This window comes from Phyllopteryx taeniolatus, chromosome 3, assembly GCF_024500385.1.
Source record: "Phyllopteryx taeniolatus isolate TA_2022b chromosome 3, UOR_Ptae_1.2, whole genome shotgun sequence".
NCBI lineage: Eukaryota > Metazoa > Chordata > Actinopteri > Syngnathiformes > Syngnathidae > Phyllopteryx > Phyllopteryx taeniolatus.
The window spans coordinates 25291760-25312009 of NC_084504.1; the positions used below are offsets into that span (position 1 = coordinate 25291760).

The following is a 20250-nucleotide window of genomic DNA, read 5'->3' on the forward strand; positions in this document are numbered from 1 at the left end:
ATAGGGTTAGGGTTTAAAAATAGGGTTTTCAAGCGACAGTAAGGGTTTCAAAGTAGGGTTTCAAAACAGGGTTAGGGTTTCAAAGTAGGGTCTAAAAACAGTTAGTTTCAAAGTAGGGTTTCAAAACTGGGTCGGGCTTTCAAATTACGGTTTAAAAATAGGGTTAGGGTTTCAAAATAGGGTTTGTGTTTCAAATTAGGATTTCAAGAGAGATTAAGGGTTTCAAACTAGGATTTAAAAACAGGGTTAGGGTTTCAAAACGGTGTAACGGTTTCAAAGTAGGGTATCAAAACAGTGTTGGTGATTCAAATTAGGTTTTCAAGAGCCATGAAGGGTTTCAAAACAGCATTAGGCTTTCAAAACGGGTTAACGGTTTAAAATTAGCGTTTCAAAACGCGGTTCGGGATTCAAATTAAAAAAAGAATGCTGCATGAAACACTTTTTATTATTTTTATTACGTAAAAAAATGAAAAGCTAGGACACATTTGAACATCTTTTTATTTCATATTTTTAAAACATTTTTGTAAAATTCAAAACAAAGCCAAAGAAGATTACGATACGTCTTTTTGTTTTGAGTGACTTTCTGAGAACGTTACTGATCCAAAGTCACCATTATGATCCGGAAGACGACATTTATGTTCCTCAGGAAAGTGACTCACTCGAGTCTTGTCAGTCAACAATCCAATTGTTACGACGTAGATGGTTTAGTTCTGCGTGACGGAATATTGACGGTGAGAAAGTCCTCGGCCAGAATGACCTCCACGTGGTCGTCGCGGAGAACTTCTTCAGCTTGACGTCGCAGCTCCGAGACGTCGTCGTCATCGTCTCCGTCCCCGTCGACTTTTTCAGGTTTGTACCTCTGGCTGAAATGATACAAGGCCAGCCTCCGAGCCCCGCAGGCCCGCGCCAGCGCCGCCGCCATCCCGGGCGTACTGTGCCCGTGCTCCAGTGCCTTGTCCGCGTGCGCCTCCCCCAGGGTGGCCTCGTGGACCAGGAGGTCGGCCTCCCGGCAGAGGGCGAGGCCGCCGCCCGGCGCCGAGCTGCAGTCCCCCAGGATGCACACCTTCCTCCCGGGGACATTCTCTTCCAGAACCTCGCCGGGCGAGATCACGCGTCCGTTCTCCAGGAGAACCTGGTGACCCGCTTTGAGACGCCCGTAAAGCGGTCCGGGCTTCAGGCCTGAGGAAGACCACAAACTCAATGTAAACTCTGACAAATGAAAATGTGAGTGTTACCATCTTTGTAAAGCGTAATATTTCTTACAGTTCTTACAATGCAGGGTTGGGGAACCTTTTTACTGTCTTAAATTTAAAAAATGGCAGTTTATAAATTTAATATTTAAATTTTAAAATTTAATATTTTTTTTAATAACTGATGTTTTTTTTTAAGTTCGAATTATTATTTTTAATTATTTGATTTATTCAAACATTTTAATTAAAGTTTTTAAATTGTTTAGAATAGTAATTGTACCCACCTAAAAAAATAGAATATTTTTTAAATTCAAAAGCACCACTAGACTACTATTTAATTTATTGTTGTATTACAGTGGTTCTCAAGTGTAGTACGCGTACCACTGGTATGCAAAAGAATCACTGCCCAAATACATTTCAGTTGTACTGTATTTAATTTTTTAAGTTCAATACGTTTGCATTTAATACTTAAGAACTTTTATTTAGGTACACATTTTATTTAATTCTTATGTGTAGTACATTTTAACTGAATCTTTATTTAAGTAGTTTATTTTCCCTTATATTTGAGCGCAATGTTAATGTTGAAACTGTGAATAATGATAGCATGGCTTACATCTCTTTTCCAGGTAATGATGAACAGCTACCGCACTTCATGGTGGTGGTACATGGGGAGCTAAGATTTTTTTTTAGGTGGTACTTGGTGCACAATTTTGCCATCCGTTGTTTTACTGGAGCTCAAGCAGGTGTACTTGATGTTGTGTCCACTGTGTACATAAACCTCAAAAAGATGCAGACATACCGAGCTGTTTGAGAAGTTCCGTCTTGAGTCTTCCGGGTCGGTCGCGTTCGTGCACGCAGAATCCAAAAGAGGGAACGCGGTGGAACAACCTGAAGGCTTTCACTACAAACCTGTCGTCTTCAAAAAGGAAGTAAGCGTCGGAAGCGTCCAATGAGATGTTTCTGCCGGGACGCTCCTGAGGGAGCGGCGGCCCACGCTCTGCCGTCACCTAAAGACAAAGAACACGATTACTGTATAGCCAAGTCTATGAATGTAACAAACAAACAAAAAAATCATAAAGCATGGGCAAACTATAACACAGGAATTTATGGAATTACTGAGGACGAGCGTGGGAAAAACTCAATTTTGGTCATTTTGAAAGAGAGCTTCAAGGCGAAATAAATAATACATAATAAAAACGAGTTTTTTTTAAATATCTGTGTGATTTATCTAGCAATGATTACTTTCATATTATATACAGTACACATATTAGTTAATTTAAAAAATACATGAAACTTGTACTTCCTATAAAAATATTTTAAATAAAATATCAATTTATCTGAATGCATCACCTTTTAAACTAATGCATATACATGGATTTTTCTTTCAATAAAAATGTATTTTAGAGTTTATTTTATTAATTATGGGTACAGGCCCGGCCACCAGGCGCTCGCCTTCGAGCCCCACCTCCCGGCTCCAGAGCGGGGCCCCAGTGACCCGTCCGGCCGGGCAAGGGAAACCAAGAACCATACATTTTGTTCGTCATAGGGGGTTTTTGGAGCCGTGCTTTGTCTTGTCCCTCACCTAGGACCTGTTTGCCATGGGTGACCCTACCAGGGGCGTGAAGCCCCAAACAACTTAGCTCCTAGGATCATTGGGACACACAAACCCCTCCACCACGATAAGGTGACGGCTCAAAGAGAGGTTAGGTCGGGGATGAGATCCTTCCCCAAGTGGAGGAGTTCAAATATCTTGGGGTCTTGTTCACGAGCGAGGGAAGAATGGAACGGGAGATTGACAGGCGGATCGGTGCAGCGTCTGCAGTGATGCGGACTTTGTATCGGTCCGTTCTGGTGAAGAAGGAGCTAAGCCGAAAGGCGAAGCTCTCGATTTACCGGTCGATCTACGTTCCTACCCTCACCTATGGTCACGAGCTGTGGGTCGTGACTGAAAGAACAAGATCCCGGATACAAGTGGCCGAAATGAGTTTCCTCCGCAGGGGGACCGGTCTCTACCTTAGAGATAAGGTGAGAAGCTCAGTCAGGGGCTCAGAGTAGAGCCGCTGCTCCTCCGCATTGAGAGCAGCCAGATGAGGTGGCTCGGGCATCTGTTTAGGATGCCCCCTGGACGCCTCCCCGGTGGGGTGTTCCGGGCAAGTCCCACTGGGAGGAGACCCCGGGGACGACCCAGAATACGCTGGAGGGACTACGTCTCTCGGCTTGCCTGGGAACGCCTCGAGATCCCCTCGGAAGAGCTGGATGAAGTGGCTGGGGAGAGGGAAGTCTGGGCTTCCCTGTTGAGGCTGCTGCCCCCGCGACCCGACCTCGGATAACCGGAAGACAATGGATGGATGGATGGATTATATATTAATTTGGACATTTTTTAAAAGAATATATTTCAATCATTTTATAGGAAAAACATGCTGCATCTCTTAGTATTTACTATTCTCATATGGAAAAATATTTTCTAATTAATATTTAAAAATGACTTTTATTTGATTGCAATAAAATCAAAAACGAGCACAAACCTCGGGACTGAGCTGACCCCCCTCTGGACTTTGGTCTTGTGTGGGCTCCAGTTCATGAACTGGTCCAAGGAGCAATATTCAGAATGTGAATATGATTCATAACGGGCAATAAAGGTATTTTCGTGGCGTGCTCACCGGCGTAAGGGAAGAGCAGCTGCGAGCCCGTCAGGCCCAGCGTCACTCGCAGGAAATGGCGGAGGCCGCGGGGCCCGAACACATCCACGCACTTGACGCCCGGCTCGGGATCGGAGGTCGAGTTGAGGCTGACTGTGCAGAGGAGGCCCGGGAGACCAAACAGGTGATCGCCGTGAAGGTGAGAGATGAACACTTTGCTGATGCGACCTAAAACACATAGAACACAATCTGTTAGTTCTCATGCTTTCATACGCTTGAGTAGCACAACGCAAAAGAAAATACAGTGATTTTTTATTTTTATTTTTTTTAAATTAGCAGTGTTTTGTGCTCAGGCCAAAGCAATAAAAGAACTTCTGCATTTTTGCAATCTTTGTGTCATTGATGTTAGTTGTCATTCATTGATGGGAGTTTTCTTTTCATCTGCATTTCAGGTTTCCTGTCTTATTGGTGGTCCTTGAATAGAGCTCGTGCAGGGAACAGCCGAAACGAAAGTGAAAGTTCGCTTTTGCTTCTCTCCCGATGCAGATTTTTTTTTTTACACAAACCTACTCATAACTTTATAATGACTACATAATGAATCAAGTGTATTATAGATTTTATTTATTTTTACCTATTGGTGTAAATGTTTTTTTGGTTTTTTTGTTTTCAAATTAAGCAGACTTAAAATTCAATTCAGACTTCAAATTGAGCAAAGTGGACACTTTTCTGTTTTGATTGTTTGGATTTACTTTTTTTTTAAAGCGGTACTAACCCTTTTAAAAGTCACATACTAGTAAATGCAATATTAGTAGTAATATAAGTAATATTTGCAGGTAGAAGTAATATAATTAGTAGGTAATAGTAGTAATGGCAGGTAGTAGCAGTGGTCGGTAGTAATACCTAGTAGTGGTAGTAATAGTTGCAGTAAGTAGGGTTTGTAGTAAGTACTACTATCTAGTGGTGGTAGTCGAGCTAGTAGTAATAGTGCTAGAATGTAGTGTTGTAGTAGGTAGCAGTAATATCAGGTACTAGTAGCAGTGGTGGTAGTAGAGCTATAGTAGTAGCAAAACATACTGCCCAAAAATGGGTAAAGTTTTGGTGCGACATGATGATGAGGAGTAATAGCACTGAAAGCATGATTGTAGGAGTAGTAAGAGGTAGTAATAGAAGTTGGAGGGAGAAAAGGAGGTAGTAGCAGTTAGTAATAGTAGTTGGAGGGAAAGGAGGTAGTAAGAAGAAGAAGAAATGTAGCTTAATAGTAGTCATGGTGTCGTAGTAGTAGTAGTAGTAGAAGTGGTCGTAGGACCACCAAGACGACTCGGACCGACCGGCTCGTATGTGGCTCTTCATCAGCTGAGTCTGCGTCCCTTCCCCGCAGTCGAACAGCCAACAGTCGCCCTCGCTCCGCAGCACCAGAGCCGAGGCGCCGCGGTGAGGGGACGGATAAGCCGAGCCCGTCCCCAGGAAAGTCACGTCCATGCTCATGGCGGCTAAAAAGCAGCAGCAACACAAACGTCGTTTTTTGTTTTAAGTTTCCTTAAAAGCAGCTTCCTTTTTGCGACAAGTCTCGTCGCACAAAGATGACCAAAACGTGCGACGGTGGTGGTGCGTTCAAAGACATTAGGATTAGTAACCCGTCTCAATAGAAAACAATACACGAAAGTGTACATTTTAACATTTTTATTCACCTCTTTAAACAAACAATTATTAATAAGCGGCATCAATATTGGAATCTCAGCAAACAGAGGGTGAGGCCATTTTACTATTCAGTACAAAGAAACATTTTATGATACCACAATACATATACACTCATGACATACAGTACAGCGGCAACACAGACGACACTTAATTGAGATTTTCTTGAAATAAATACATTTTAAACAGACTACATGCAGTATGACAGTAAAAGCTGTATTCTGGATACGACATCTAACAAACTTGACGTTTAGCAGTCCTTTAGCGGCAGCACAGATGATTACAATTGATTAAAACGGTGTTAAAAGATGTCCTGGCATTCAACAATGTCCTATACATCAAGTTTATATCAAAGTAATTGGTTCATATTTAGTTTTAGGCCGTGAGGTTTGCATGTTTCCAGTGTGTGAGATCACAATGACTAAACTATGCAGCAATATGAAGCAATAAATAAAGTTGCCTTTTGTGTACAAAACATCTCAAAACATACCTACAGTACAATAGAAAAATAGACCTACATATTTTACTCCTTTTTTTCATGTTGATTTAGCTGTAAAAATCTGCAAGGCACAGAAAATATATTACTGCATAATATAATAATTAATGAATAATTAAAAAGGTTAGAAACTTGTTCAATCAGCGTCGCACAATTATAAATATTTTTTAAGAATGTAAGTGAGCGGAAATGGTGTACTCAAACTAAAAGATGTCTGATTGCGTACTTTTAAAGGAGACTTAATACACAAATAGAATCCTTACTGGCAGCCCAACAACATAAAACACACACAACTGACTTTTCCCTCGTGATTCTGTTCGTAAAACGGTCAGACTTGATAATTGTAAATGTTAATACCTGTTTAACACGATTGGAGTTTCTCATCTTGAGTACGCCACACACAATAAAAAATGTTTTCCTTACCCTGTGTGGGTTCGTTCACATTTTTAAAAATCATCGCAAAATATGGGTACCCTGCTTAATCTAAATGCCAATAAATTGTTTGCTCAGCTAGTGCAACTCAAAGCTTTCAGTGCTTAAACTATATTTTTGTGCTGCCCTTTATCACCACTAGGGGATGCAAGTGTTGAAGTTATATATAGAACAGTCACAATTCCAAACTAAAATGGCCATGCTGTCACATGGCAGCTGAAATGTAACATAATACATATTCAGTTGTCCTTTGCAGCGTGATTGTAATAAATGGAGTGGATAAGGTAACTAAAGGAGGAGTGAGTGTACTTCTAGTGATTAGAGTCGGGGCTGAAGCTGACCCCAGGCCAGTCGTAGGTGTCAGGTAGGAAGGAGTCGTAGTTTGTGTTCCACACGGTGGCATGCACTAAGGCATTCTTGTCCAGTGGCTCCGGGTAGCGGAACGCCATGCCTTTGGCGTACACGAACTCCACTACCTGCGTATACATGTACACAGTCAAGAGAGCTTAGTTACACTTTATGCCATTGTAGGAACACACTGGCTGACGTCATATTAAGCAAATAAAGTTGTAATATTAGCAGAAAACAATTTTATGCATAATCCATCCATCCATTTTCTGTACCGCTCACTAGGGTCGCTGGCCAATTTTATGCATAATAGAAAAATAAAACTGTATGACAGAAAAAACGCAACATTGTATATTACCAAGAAATACCTCTCTATCCCTGCAACAAGATGATTTTCAGTGTAGGGGATGGCATTATATTCTGTAACAGGTAACAATAAACAGGAGGAAACCGCTTTTTTGAAGAATTGTTCGCCATCTGCCAAACTGCTGCTTGTTGTGACGTTCACTACCACCACCACCACCTGGTAACTCAATTTTTGTTCACAACTCAAAACAAATAAATAAATAAATAAATAAATGAATATTAAAAAAAAAAAAATCAGCCTACCGACAGCTCGTGTCTTGAAAGACGCTTAAGTCGCATTACTCATAAGTCGAGGTACCAATGTACATGAATCAACAGGAAATGTAATGAAAATGAAGTGCTCTGAAAATGTGTATTAGTCTTACCTTCACAGCCATCTGGAGAGAAACCTCTCTGATGTTAGAGAGAGGCGGGTACAGTCGGCCTTCTTCCAGCTCTTTGTCGGTCACCTGCTCTGCCAGCGTCTGCAAGACAAACAGTACAATTTATTGCATGTGAAATACACAGAGTGGACAAAATGTTGGCCAGCTAATCTGTATTTAATGACAAAATGCAACCACAGAATATTTCAACTCCATTTTCAGGTTGTTGTCATATTTCATGTTTTAGTAGAATTTGAGAAGCAGGAAGGAGTCTTTGGGCCACACTGAAAAAGAAATCCATCCATCCATTTTCTGTACCGGTTTATCCTCACTAGGGTCGCGGGTGTGCTGGAGCATATCCCAGCTGTCGTCGGGCGAGAGGTGGGGTACACCCTTGAACAGGTCGCCAGCCAATCGCAGGGCATTTATAAACAAACAAACAACCATTCGCACACACATTGACGCCTACGGCCAATTTAGAGTCTTCAGTCAACCCACCACCCATGTTTATGGGATGTGGGAGGAAACCGGAGTGCCCAGAGAAAACCCACACAGGCACAGGGAGAACATGCAAAACTCCACACAGGTGGGGCTGGGATTTGAACCCCGGTCCTCAGAACTGTGAGGCAGATGTGCTAACCATTCGCTCACCCTGCCGCTCTGAAAAAGAAATATTTCTTCAATTTTAAAAGTTGAAATGACATAACATTAAGAGGGAAAAAAAACATATTACGAGATAAAATTGTAAAATTACAAGAAAAAAAAAACAGAGGAAAATAAGAATAAAGTCAGAATATTACAAGACAAAACTCCATTTGGAATGTTATAAGGTTAAACTCATAATATTAAGAGAAAAACATTTTGGGCCTCATTCAATAACCATACGTACGCACAAATTTATGCTTAAATCGTGCATATGCATGTTTGACGCACAAAACTGCGATTCATCAATACGTTGGTACTTGTTTTTGTTCATACTCTCCGAACAAATTTAGAACCCAAGTAAAAACATGTTATAATGACCAACTTTTTATATTATTTGTTACTTTTGATCATTATACATTACTGTATATATTTTCCTCTTTCAACATTTCAAGTTTATTAAAGTAGCCATTTCGAACTTTTTATTTTTAACAAAAAATTTAAACGCAACAGTCCACTGTCTCCCTCTAGAGTCTTGCCTGTAATATCATTAAATATATATTTTTTTCCTCAAAATATTATGTCTTTATTATGACATCTTAGGCGGCACGGTGGCCGACTGGTTAGAGCGTCAGCCTCACAGTTCTGAGGTGCGGGGTTCAATCCCCGTCCCCGCCTGTGTGGAGTTTGCATGTTCTCCCCGTGCCTGCGTGGGTTTTCGCCGGGCACTCCGGTTTCCTCCCACATCCCAAAAACATGCATTAATTGGAGACTCTAAATTGCCCGTAGGCATGACTCTGAGTGCGAATGGTTGTTTGTTTCGATGTGCCCTGCGATTGGCTGGCAACCAGTTCAGGGTGTACCCCGCCTCCTGCCCGATGATGGCTGGGATTGGCTCCAGCACGCCCGCGACCCTAGTGAGGAGAAGCGGCTCAGAAAATGGATGGATGGATATGACATCTTATTTCATCATTTGTAATTGCAGTGTATAGATGACTATACGACAAACATGAAGTAAACAGCCAAATTGCTGATGTTATGTCAACAGATGTAGATAAACATATGAATAACAGTGGTGCCCTAACAGAAAAGCGACACGAGTTAGCATTGACACAACATACAGACGAAAAGCCACATCAAACAGTTAGCCTGGTGCTTCACTCTCATATGCTTAAAAAAAACTCAAGCAATCATGGACCTTGGCGGCCTCCAAGAACACCGTGTCGCTGATGTGGCGCACTCCGCTCAGGATGACAGCCAGAGCCACACCTGTCACACAAAAACACGAGTCTACATTGTGATGTCAATTAATCAAATCAATCAAAACTTTATTTGTAAGCACTTAAGCAAAAAAATAAATACAAATGCGACTCATGAATGTATAAATCTAAATAAATCAACCCCGCTCGCCACTTGTCCACAGGACATAGACACACAAACGCACACAGGTTAACAATAAATATGATGACTTAATAACCTGAGGATGAGCACAGAGAATCCAGGTGAGGAAATTCCATCACCTGCTCCTGAACAATAAAGAGCATTTCCTTTGTGTTGCTCACCTGGAAAGATGTAAGCGTTGTTGCCTTGTCCAGGAGTGAAGACTCGTCCGTCACTCAGAGTCACGGGATTAAATGGACTACCGCTGGCAAAAAGACATCTACCCTGTGTATGTGTGTGGAGCGTTGTTAAAATTAACAATAAATCCTGATACAGTGAACCCCCGCTATTTGCAGGGGACGGGGACAGAGCCCTGCCACGAAGAGCGAAAATCAGAAAAAGCCAAAAAAAAAAAAAAGGGTTTGGAATTGTCTACAAATGCAACAAAATGGCAGCAAAACACTGTTTTTTTCTATTCGACGAAACTATGTTTTAAAAACAAAAACAGCAAATAGGCAATTTTTTCAGCAAATGACAGGATAGGTTCACCCCCCAAAATTTTATGAACGAGCAAACTTGAGAATTCTTTACTGCGAATAAGTGGGGGTTCACTGTACTGGTCATAAATCATTTGCAAAGCCGTAAATTGTGTACATCTGTCAGCGTGTAGGCATCCTCGGCAGTACACTCTGCTTTGGCAGTGGGGTTGCTCAGGGCGAAGATGATGGGCCGCTCGTTCATGGCGCCCATGGCTTTGATGACATCATGGCTGAACAGTCGACCGGCTCCCGCCACGCCTGCCGGTGGCCGAGATAAACGTTCAAAGTTAAGACTTTAGTGGAAGTCTGCGCTTAACACACATTGAAATTTTGATTTGATGGGAATTTAGATTGAGTTTGCCAAAAAATGAATGAAATGTGTGCTGTTGTATTTCTGAGTACTTGGCGAATTATTGGAACGGGCCTGTCGAGCTATCAGTACATCACGGGCGAGGTGTTTGAGGTTCTAACTTAAGTCAAAATGGATGTCTCACTATGAAGCAATAGAACCATGTGATTCCTCCACAGCCAAAAAGCAAAGAAAGCTATGACAAAAATTAAATATACAATGACTTCTTATATACAGTGGGTACGGAAAGTATTCAGACCCCCTTAAATTTTTCACTCTTTGTGAAATTGTAGCCATTTGCTAAAATCATTTTAATTAATTTTTTTCCTCATTAATGTACACACAGCACCCCATATTGACAGAAAAACTTGAGATTTTTGCAGATTTATAAAAAAAAAAAAAAAAATGAAATATCACACAGCCATAAGTATTCAGACCTTTTGCTCAGTATTTAGTAGAAAGTTTTGTGTAATTAGCTTAAGTTGTTTTTGAGTTACGCACTGCACGTCTTACCAATGATAGCTGTGGGTCTTATGGTGTTGACAGCATCCAAAAAGCTGTGAACGTCACCAGGACTGTCATGAACAAATGCTTCCTGGTTGCCGTCCGTCGCCTGCAACCTTCCCTGAAGACACAAACAGCGCAGCCAATCAATAATGATGCATTTCTTGAAGGGGATAACTTCATTGAGCCAGACAGGAAGCAACACAGACAGCTTCTCCGCATCCTTATTGCATCTGCTGACCTTTACGAGTAAGCCATCTTTGTCGAACATCCAGATTTTCTGCCTGGCGTCCGCCTGCGACATGCCCGACTCCATCATGGCCATGACAATCAGGTTCGCGATGCCGAGAGCAGCCTATGGGCCCAATAGTGGGTACAAAATTACTAAATTATTATTATTTTAAACAAAATGGACTGCGTAACCATCAGTTAACCTCTCCAGCTCCGAGGAAAAGCACTCGGTGCTCTGTGATGGGCTTCCCAGTGGCCCTCTGAGCTGCAAGCAGACCAGCGAGGGCCACAGCTGCAGTGCCTACAATGACAAACATGCAGAAAATTTTAAATATATATATATATATATATATCTCCATCCATTTTCTGAGCCGCTTCTCCTCACTAGGGTCACGGGCGTGCTGGAGCCTATCCCAGCTGTCATCGGGCAGGAGGCGGGGTACACCCTGAACTGGTTGCCAGCCAATCGCAGGGCACATAGAAACAAACAACCATTCGCACTCACAGTCATGCCTACGGGCAATTTAGAGTCTCCAATCAATGCATGTTTTTGGGATGTGGGAGGAAACCGGAGTGCCCGGAGAAAACCCATGCAGGCACGGGGAGAACATGCAAACTCCACACAGGCGGGGCTGGGGACCTCAGAACCGTGAGGCTGACGCTCTAACCAGTCGTCCACCGTGCCGCCTATATATATATATAAAATAAAAAAATCTGATTTCTCCACATCTTTTTAGACTCCTCCATAAACTTCAACTTTACAGCTACCAAGTCTGCTATGCAAGTGGCGTTTCCGATGGTAAATCCATTGCGACACATGGTGATATCGGTCATTTTGTGTAATAATATTAAAGAATATTAAAAAGTTGTATTTCTTTTCAATTTCATGCTGCTTTTTCTCCACTGCAAACAGCAGCACTTTCTCATAAAACTCCGCCGTAAACATCAGCTTTACAGATGCCACGTCTAGTCTACGAAATTGCAGCCACAAAGTGAAGGGAAACAAATACGGGTTTAATTATTCAAGTGGACGACACAACTTTCATGGCGTCTACTAGAGCGAAGAACTACAGTATCCTACAGTATTTTGAGCATAATTACTGAACCTTGGATATCATCGTTGAAGGTACAGTACTTCTCCCTGTACTTCCTGAGGAAGCGAAATGCGTTGTGGTTCCCGAAATCCTCAAACTGGATCAGCGTGTCCTGCCCATATTTGTCCACCACGGCCTCCATGAACTCATCGATGAGGTCGTCATAAGCCTGGGAGCGGTCTCTCCTCTGGTACAGGCCCATGTAGAGCGGATCCTTGAGGAGAGTCTGATTGGTGGGCGAGAGCAGACGTGTAGGGAATGACGGAATTATACAGCCCGGGAGGTGACAGAGCGCCTTCCCACCTCGTTGTCCGTGCCGACGTCAATCACGACGGGCAGACATTTCTCAGGTCTGATGCCAGCGCACGCTGTGTACAGGCAGAGTTTGCCAACAGGGATTCCCATGCCGTAAACACCCAGGTCGCCCAGGCCTAAAATACGTTCTCCATCGGTCACAACGACTGCCTACAAGTTGTAGTGTTGTGTTAGTGTTATTTGTACGACCGTTTTGACTTTTCTTTAGGAGACGATACTCACAGCCACATTGGTCTCTGGCCAGTTGTCCAAGATGGAGCGGATGTGTCCTTTATCCAGAATCGAGATAAACAAGCCCCTTGTGAGAGAACAATTAGACTTCAGATATCTTTTTGTTTGTTTTCACGTCAGGTACATAACAGAGGGGCAAACTTTTGTGCTCAAAGGCCACAATTTATTTTTAAATATGGCCCGATGAGGTTTAAAAAAAAAAAAAAAAGCAAAATATGTAAAATACCTGTCAAAAGTAAAATATGTAAAATAACTAATTCTGATATTTTAAACTAGGAATTCATACATTTTTCAATTTATGTCACGTTGTTAATTTTAATATTTGATGATATTAATGACTAAATAATTTATTAGAAATTTAAAAACAATTATTAAAAATGTATTACTATTTATTACAATAACTTTTTACGTTGTAGTTTATTATTTTCACATGTATGCTTTTTGTTAAATGAAAATGTTTTGTTCAAATATTTTTATAAAAATTTAAAATTCAACACCTCGCCCCTTATAGCTATTTAGGAGGCGTCGATCTGGTCAAAGGGAAACATTTTACTTCTATGAAACCCATTTCTTCTTCATACATGCAATTGGTTTATTCCCCCCTCTGGCAACCAATAATTTCATGAAAAAACTAATAAAACATTAAAATATTCATTTAATAATTTAAATTAAAAAACAGTTAAATTCATGTAATAAATATTAGATGGGCAGGATTTAAGAATGGATCAGGGAAATATGTCGCCCACTGCCCACCCCGATAAGCAGTATAAAAATGTGGAGTCAGTTCTTGATGGATTCCTTACTTGGGTCGTCGAAAGATGTGTCCGTACTGTGTGCAGGCCAGGCCAACGGTGGGGGTGTAGACGATGGGCATCAGCTCCTCGATGTCTCCCATCAGCACTCTGTAAAAGAGCCTCTCGTTTCTCTCCTGGATGCCCATTAAATAGATATACCTGTACAGTTAAACAGGATAAATAAAGCGTAAAATAGGGGTTCTTTCAATGCTTGTTGCAATATGCGTTTACTTTTCAAGCGGATCTGTCATTTTCTTGAGATTGTTCTGGAAGCGCATGGCCTGGAGGTCTTGTGTTTCTACTTTCGGAGGCAGGAGGCCGTGCAAGCCCAATATCTGTCGCTCCTGTAAAGAGAAGGCCATTCCCTGGGGAAACACAAAGTGACAACAGTCAAAAACATCTTACGAAATACAGTAGCCACCTGTTGAGTTGCTTTCGCATTTACAAAAGGCTGTAAAAATATTTCGTTGGTTAAAGATTAAATGCAAATTGTTTGCATTGTATGTATTGTACTGTGAATGTACTTAAAAGTTAAATACAATTGAACTGTAGCTGTGCTTTAATTCGTACCTTCCTTTATGTTCTTGACATAGTGATTTTCATTCATTGTAAAATGCTAGATTATATTTCATGTTTTAAATATTTGTTTTATTTGTATTTAGTTCAGAGATTCTTTAGCGTATCACTAGAGAAAGCCCACGTACCACTATTGGTACCCGTACCAAACTTTGAGAAGCACTGGTCTACGTTTTCTTTCTGTATGTTCGCTCTAATGGACACATGCATCAGTCTATCGCTAGGTGTTCTGTCCTCTTGAACAAATAAACACTGAATGTCAATTAGACTTCTTTTTTTCCCCCCCCATGAGAATAGAGAACAAATAAATGCCTCCTCTCCCTTTCCACTTGAAGAGTCCGCTTGAACAAATATTATTTTATTTGAACAAACTGAGGCCTCAATTTTCCCATTTGAACAACTGAATGCTCCTCTTGTTTTTCCTTGAACAAAAATGCTTCACTTCAATGAAACTCCTTTTATTCCCTTCAGGGGGAGGAGAAAAAAAAAAAGAAAAAAAAAGATGTTTCCACGACTATAACATCTGATACTACGCGATGTGATGCGTCGCTGTACACTTCACCACAGAGTACACTGCTTTAATTGGCGGAGTTTAAAAAGAGAAAGCCAAAAAAAAAAATAATAATAATAATCACATCATCATGAAATATTATAAAAAATGCATTACTAAGACTAACTGCCTCCTCTCTCATGCCTGGTATCCTGCAGCTGAGTATATTTAGGCATATAGCCACTATTTGAGGTATTTTCTACCAGTTTTAGTCCTGCGTGGGTCTTGTGTCTATCCACGAGGTGACAGAGTGCCATTAGAACAAGTTGACTTGTTCACCCCTGACAGGAGAAGCCGACAGTTGTGAGAAGAGAGCACCCGTAAGCACTTTTGAAAGAGAATTTTTTTTTTAAATAAATAGAGAGAGGGGTTTTGTCTGCAGGAAGCCAATAAAGGAGAGAAGGGGCACATGAAGGGGTGAGGTTGGGGGCGGGGATGCGGCGTATGTTCATGTATGTGGGTATGCGGGAGCTTCCTCCACTAATCTATAACATCTGAGGCTCCTTATTGTTGGGACACATACAAGTGGAGGAATCCCCCTGCAAAATGCAAAGTCATGCTGATGGAACAATTTTCCTCACTAGTTTAGTCACTGTGATGCTGAAAATATATTAGGTCTAGTGTTAACACGATACTTAAGCATATTGCCACTGATTACTAAGACTTAATCACAGTTGGTGAAGGACCTGTTTTGCATGTAAGGCTAGAATGTCTATTTTTAGCACAACAACACTTCTGCTCGGGTCTACGAGCCAAAGCGGCACAGAGTGAGACCAGGCCTCATTCATGACCTTCTAGCTATATTACCAAGCCCATTGTGTAACCCATTCACAAAAACGGGCAGTGAGCACTTCAAATTCACAGCATGAAGAAATAAACACAAGAAACACTGCACAACATTTGAAATTGTGACCTGAAACGTTCTGCTGCAGGAAATCATTATGTACGTTGTGTAGCTTCAGCGAGACCGTCTGACTGGTGTCTCGACTGGCCAGATTTGATTTGCTGCTTCCCGAGAATGTCTTCTCTACTTTTCCCGAGAATGTCTTCTCCACTTTTCAAAATGAGAAAGCTAGTGAGGCGCGAGGAGACAGAGCTATGCAAAATCTAATAACCTCATACTGATTATTCTATATATTGTTTTATATTCAATATGGTGTCTATTTTTAAAAATATATTATTTTAAACAAGTATTAGTATTAATTTGTGGAAAAATTCTGCCCCACAGGGCCAGTAAATGATTTACACATAATACACACCTGATACTCTCCGCAGTTGAGTCCATAAAATGCTTAGTCTGTGAGTGATGGAGGCCATAAAATAAAATATAATAATATATTATTGGATTCCATATTTATTAGAATAATTGTTTGACTATGTATGATTTGTTTTAAATTATCGAAAAAGTAATGTAATTGAAACATTATGAAAATCTGTACACAAATTGTAATGCCACACTTCTTGCAGAAGTAAGTAAATAACTACTGCTGTGGCCACTATATGTGGAAATACCGTACACTACTTTCTCATTAAAGAAAAGCTAGGAGGAATCAATCTGGTCTAAAGAAGACATTTTAGTTCCAATACTATGCAACCCATTTCTTCACTGTAACATCACAACATGCATACAGTACATGAACAGTAATTGTTTCTCACTCCGGCGCACAATAACCATACACTCATTACGAGATACCATATTGTACGTGTTTAAAGCACACTTACTTTGTTGGTGCGGGGGTTGAGCATTAATGGCTTGCCCTTCTCTTTGGTGTGTGCCCATCTGCAGGCAGACACACAGGCAGGCCTCAAGGAAAAGCTGCTCCTCAGCCGGGACAACATGATGGACTGTCGACAGTGTGGGAGCTGAAAAGCTGAGAGGAAAGAGAGAGTGAGAGAAGAGTATCGAGAAAGATTGGATCATTTGAGAGTACTCTTCTCAGAAAAACTTAACACCTTGGAGATGAAGCAACGGCCCAAAGGGGCGGCAAAAGAAATCAGGAAACAATAGTGTCGTTAGGTTTTGTAGCTGCTTCAGTGCACTGTTTGGCAGCATGTACTGTAAATTCAAACCCAACTTGTTGGTTGCCTGCATGGGGCGCAAAAGACCTCAAGAGATGTAGTGCATGTTTTTTAATGGGTAAAAAAAAAAAAAAAGTTTTGTTTGACTTTTTTCTTGATTTTTTATTTTTTTTGGATTGGTTGCTCATTTTCCCAATGTACAGATTATTTGTTACGATACACATTATTTGTACAAAGTCAATCTGGGGGGTTTCTATAGAAAAACACTAAAAAGGGAGAATTCACACAGTCAAGGAATAGAAGCGCTGAGGTCTTTAATCTGCACGTCGACGTCAGCGATTGGGTCTGCGTGAAAACAAAGCTCCGAGGGATGGACATAATCTTTAGCTCACTGCTGCGCCACACGAAGCAAAAGATCACATGACAAATAGGAAGACATGGGCGCTTTCTAATATTTTGGTGACCTGATTTAGGCGACGTGCGTGTGTGTATGTGTGGTTGGGGAGGGCTGTAATAGAATTGTCATTTTAAGTGGCAGCTGTGCATGTGACCTGTACTCTGAAGCCAAAGGAAATACGTAAGCAAGTATCAAGTGTGGGCCAACGTGACCCACTTCCTCTCTGTTTGAGAACAAATGAACATCCACAGTATTTGATTTGCTGCTTCCCGAGAATGTCTTGTAGCCTGGTACACACATTCTTACATCTTAAGCAATTTTTTAAAAATGTGAGCAACCCCACACATGGTGAGGGAAAAAAATGCCGTGTATTTAGGTACTGTTCTTATAGTGTATGGTGTGCTCAAGATGATCAACACAGCACACCAGACTCATAACGATAGCTACATTGACAATCGATCCTCCGAAACAGAAGTCTTGCGTAGTACCAAGACTGACCTGTGAGAGGCAGCATGGCGCCACAGGGCATCCGGACTTCCAGGAAATACAAATAATTAAGAGAAGTAATACAAAAAGAAAAATAAGGAAGGGGGAATAAAAATAATAATAATAATAATCACACTAAGCACACCCCACACCACATGATAATCGCTCGGGATAATCTGTACAGACATCCGACAATTGAGCCTTTCTTCGCTCGGAAGAGGGGAATTCGGCTAAAAATCGGTACGATTTTCTGTACGTGTGCGCCTGACTTTACTGGTTTAAGAAAAAGGAAGAAGCTATCAGAGAGCCCAGTAATACCCCTCCCACGATAAAATGCAACATATTTTAAGTGCTGATTAGGACATTAAACTAAGTTTGCAAACCAGGTACTGTATTTCGTCAGGCTGTTTATTTACTGTACTGCAGCCCTTTTTGCATGTATTTTTTGACTCGTATCAAACAATAGTATAGTATATTACGTATTACGTATATTACAACTGATGTTAAGTGAAACTGGAGTTTAAAACTAAATACAAATGACCAGTAGGAAGAAATGAAAAACAAAAACATGGACGCACACAATATCTATTTGAGGGACATGTTTATTCATCTCAAGCTGATGACACCCAGTCATTATTTGCGAAAATACAGTAGCTAGTTTGACAATTTGTTTAGACTTAAAGTGTAAAACTGACACGAAAAAAATATGTAGAAAATGATTCCTATTCCTAATTAATTAAATTATTGAAAAAAAGTCACTGTGCACAACACAGCGTGTTTGTGATCTGACGATGATGACAGCCAGCGATTATAATTGAACATTTTGTAATTAGTTGATCTACAAGAGCAAATGAGCCACTATGATACCGTTTTTGGCAACCACCCAGTAGAGCAGATGGTCCCCTTATCAGTTCAAAGTATTGATTGAAGCGTTTTCATTTTCAGGCAAACAGCAAGCTGGTATAACGCACAGATTTTTGGGTAATTGTTGAGTGTTTTATGTTTGCCAGGTAAATTCTGGCAAGACTCACAAACATCTCTCACAAAGATCTTCATTTCTCAGTGGAGATGTATCACTTCAACATACTTCCTTGACACCAATTACTACTTTCCTATTAGCTCAGTCACAAGAAGAAGTGAAATTGTGACTGGGGAACCGTAAATAGGTAGCGATTCACCGTATTTCATTCATATACTATGGGAAAAAAGTGGTTCCCCTATCGGCTTCCTATGTTCAACCTTTCATATTCGACTGTTTGTTGATCCTGAGGTAATGTAAATGAAATGAGACAACATTTCACTGTGCGTGTTCACTCTTTGACTGACAATGATCATCGTCTCGAGGTTTAGTGTACACAGAAACACACCTACTGGCATGCTTTTCCATGTGTGAAGTTTTAGGATGTCTGAGGCTATCAAGATCAGTGTCACCTCAATGTGAGTGAATGAATGAATGTGAATGGCACCATTCATTCCAAGAGGAGGTAACAATACTTCTGAAGCACAAGGGGTGGCGACTTTGTTTCCTCTGTTTAATGTGTAACTCGCAAAACAGAGGGAGGGCGTAAAGACTCTAGAAGTACTGTACGGTACAGCAGAATTACTTAAAGCTAACAGCTGACGCAACCATTAAGAATGAATGGAGCCGCACTAGCAAGCTAGTTGGCTAAGTTAGCCACCTGTCACGCCCCGCTAGTAACTTAACAGAGGGTGGGCCATTTTCAAGAAGCTATTTTAATACATGAATGAGACACGGTCTTGTTTTTATATTTAAAAACAAACAAACCAAAAAAAAGGCTTGTTGAACTGACGCATGCGCACGTCACAGACATTCGATCCCTTTCCCTCTCACAACTGTTGACAAGTTCCTCAATGGCGTACGTTTTTAAAATGACGAATTACCTGGTTTTGAGGATTTATACCGCCGCGGTGCCTTTAAAAAGAAACTCTCTGCGGCATAGTTCCAATAGTGAGGGCTTCGTTGACAGAAGCCACTGATGCACTGAGGGAAGGGAAGATTGGCAAACCAGGCGGAGAGGAACTTGGCCGCTCAGCCAATCAGAAGCCGGGATTGCCTCACGAGGTTTACCGTAACTAACAACATGCACAACGCTTTTTTAACCTCGCACATCATGACGCCACTCTACCGTAATTACTATAAAGCAGTGGTGGGCAAAGTACGACCCTCATTAAATAATTGGTTCATTCGGTTATTGCAAATATATATATAAAAAAAAGTCAAATGAAGAAATATTGAGACATGTAACAGTTTATTTTATTAACTAATTGGTTAATTAATTAGAATTGAATTAATGATAAATGATAGAATTAAAAATGAGAATGAATTAGAAAATAAACTTTTGCAAATTTCTAATAGTAAATAAATAATTTGTAAAACAAGAATGTTACATACTGTATACATTATCTTTTATTTTACTAACCAAATGGCTTATTAATTAATCTTACATTAATAAATAAGATTGAAACAAAGATAAGAATAAAATATTAAATTATGATACAATTGTTTTACTTCATCTATGAGTAAAACAAATTAGCACAATATTTTCCCGCCCCTCGTATCGAGAAAGATTGTATCATTTGACAGTACGTCTCTC

General features: G+C 40.7%; 2 protein-coding genes across 2 annotated transcripts; both read right to left on the minus strand.

Moving 5' to 3' along the window:
* Nucleotides 1–480: 480 nt before the first annotated feature.
* Nucleotides 481–5442, minus strand: elac1 (elaC ribonuclease Z 1). Its single transcript, XM_061767868.1, has 5 exons — nucleotides 5158–5442; nucleotides 3851–4057; nucleotides 3716–3774; nucleotides 1990–2197; nucleotides 481–1179 (listed from the first exon to the last, which is right to left on the minus strand). The coding sequence occupies exons 1-5, from the start codon at nucleotides 5312–5314 to the stop codon at nucleotides 689–691; spliced, it is 1122 nt and encodes a 373-aa protein (XP_061623852.1). The 5' UTR covers nucleotides 5315–5442; the 3' UTR covers nucleotides 481–688.
* A 52-nt stretch (nucleotides 5443–5494) lies between these two features.
* me2 (malic enzyme 2, NAD(+)-dependent, mitochondrial) lies at nucleotides 5495–19676 on the minus strand. The gene is made up of 15 exons (XM_061767867.1): nucleotides 19538–19676; nucleotides 16456–16604; nucleotides 13839–13972; nucleotides 13617–13766; nucleotides 12805–12880; nucleotides 12571–12732; nucleotides 12280–12493; nucleotides 11377–11474; nucleotides 11184–11297; nucleotides 10952–11063; nucleotides 10205–10347; nucleotides 9733–9835; nucleotides 9369–9439; nucleotides 7532–7630; nucleotides 5495–6928 (listed from the first exon to the last, which is right to left on the minus strand). The coding sequence occupies exons 2-15, from the start codon at nucleotides 16570–16572 to the stop codon at nucleotides 6764–6766; spliced, it is 1758 nt and encodes a 585-aa protein (XP_061623851.1). The 5' UTR covers nucleotides 16573–16604; nucleotides 19538–19676; the 3' UTR covers nucleotides 5495–6763.
* Nucleotides 19677–20250: the final 574 nt, after the last annotated feature.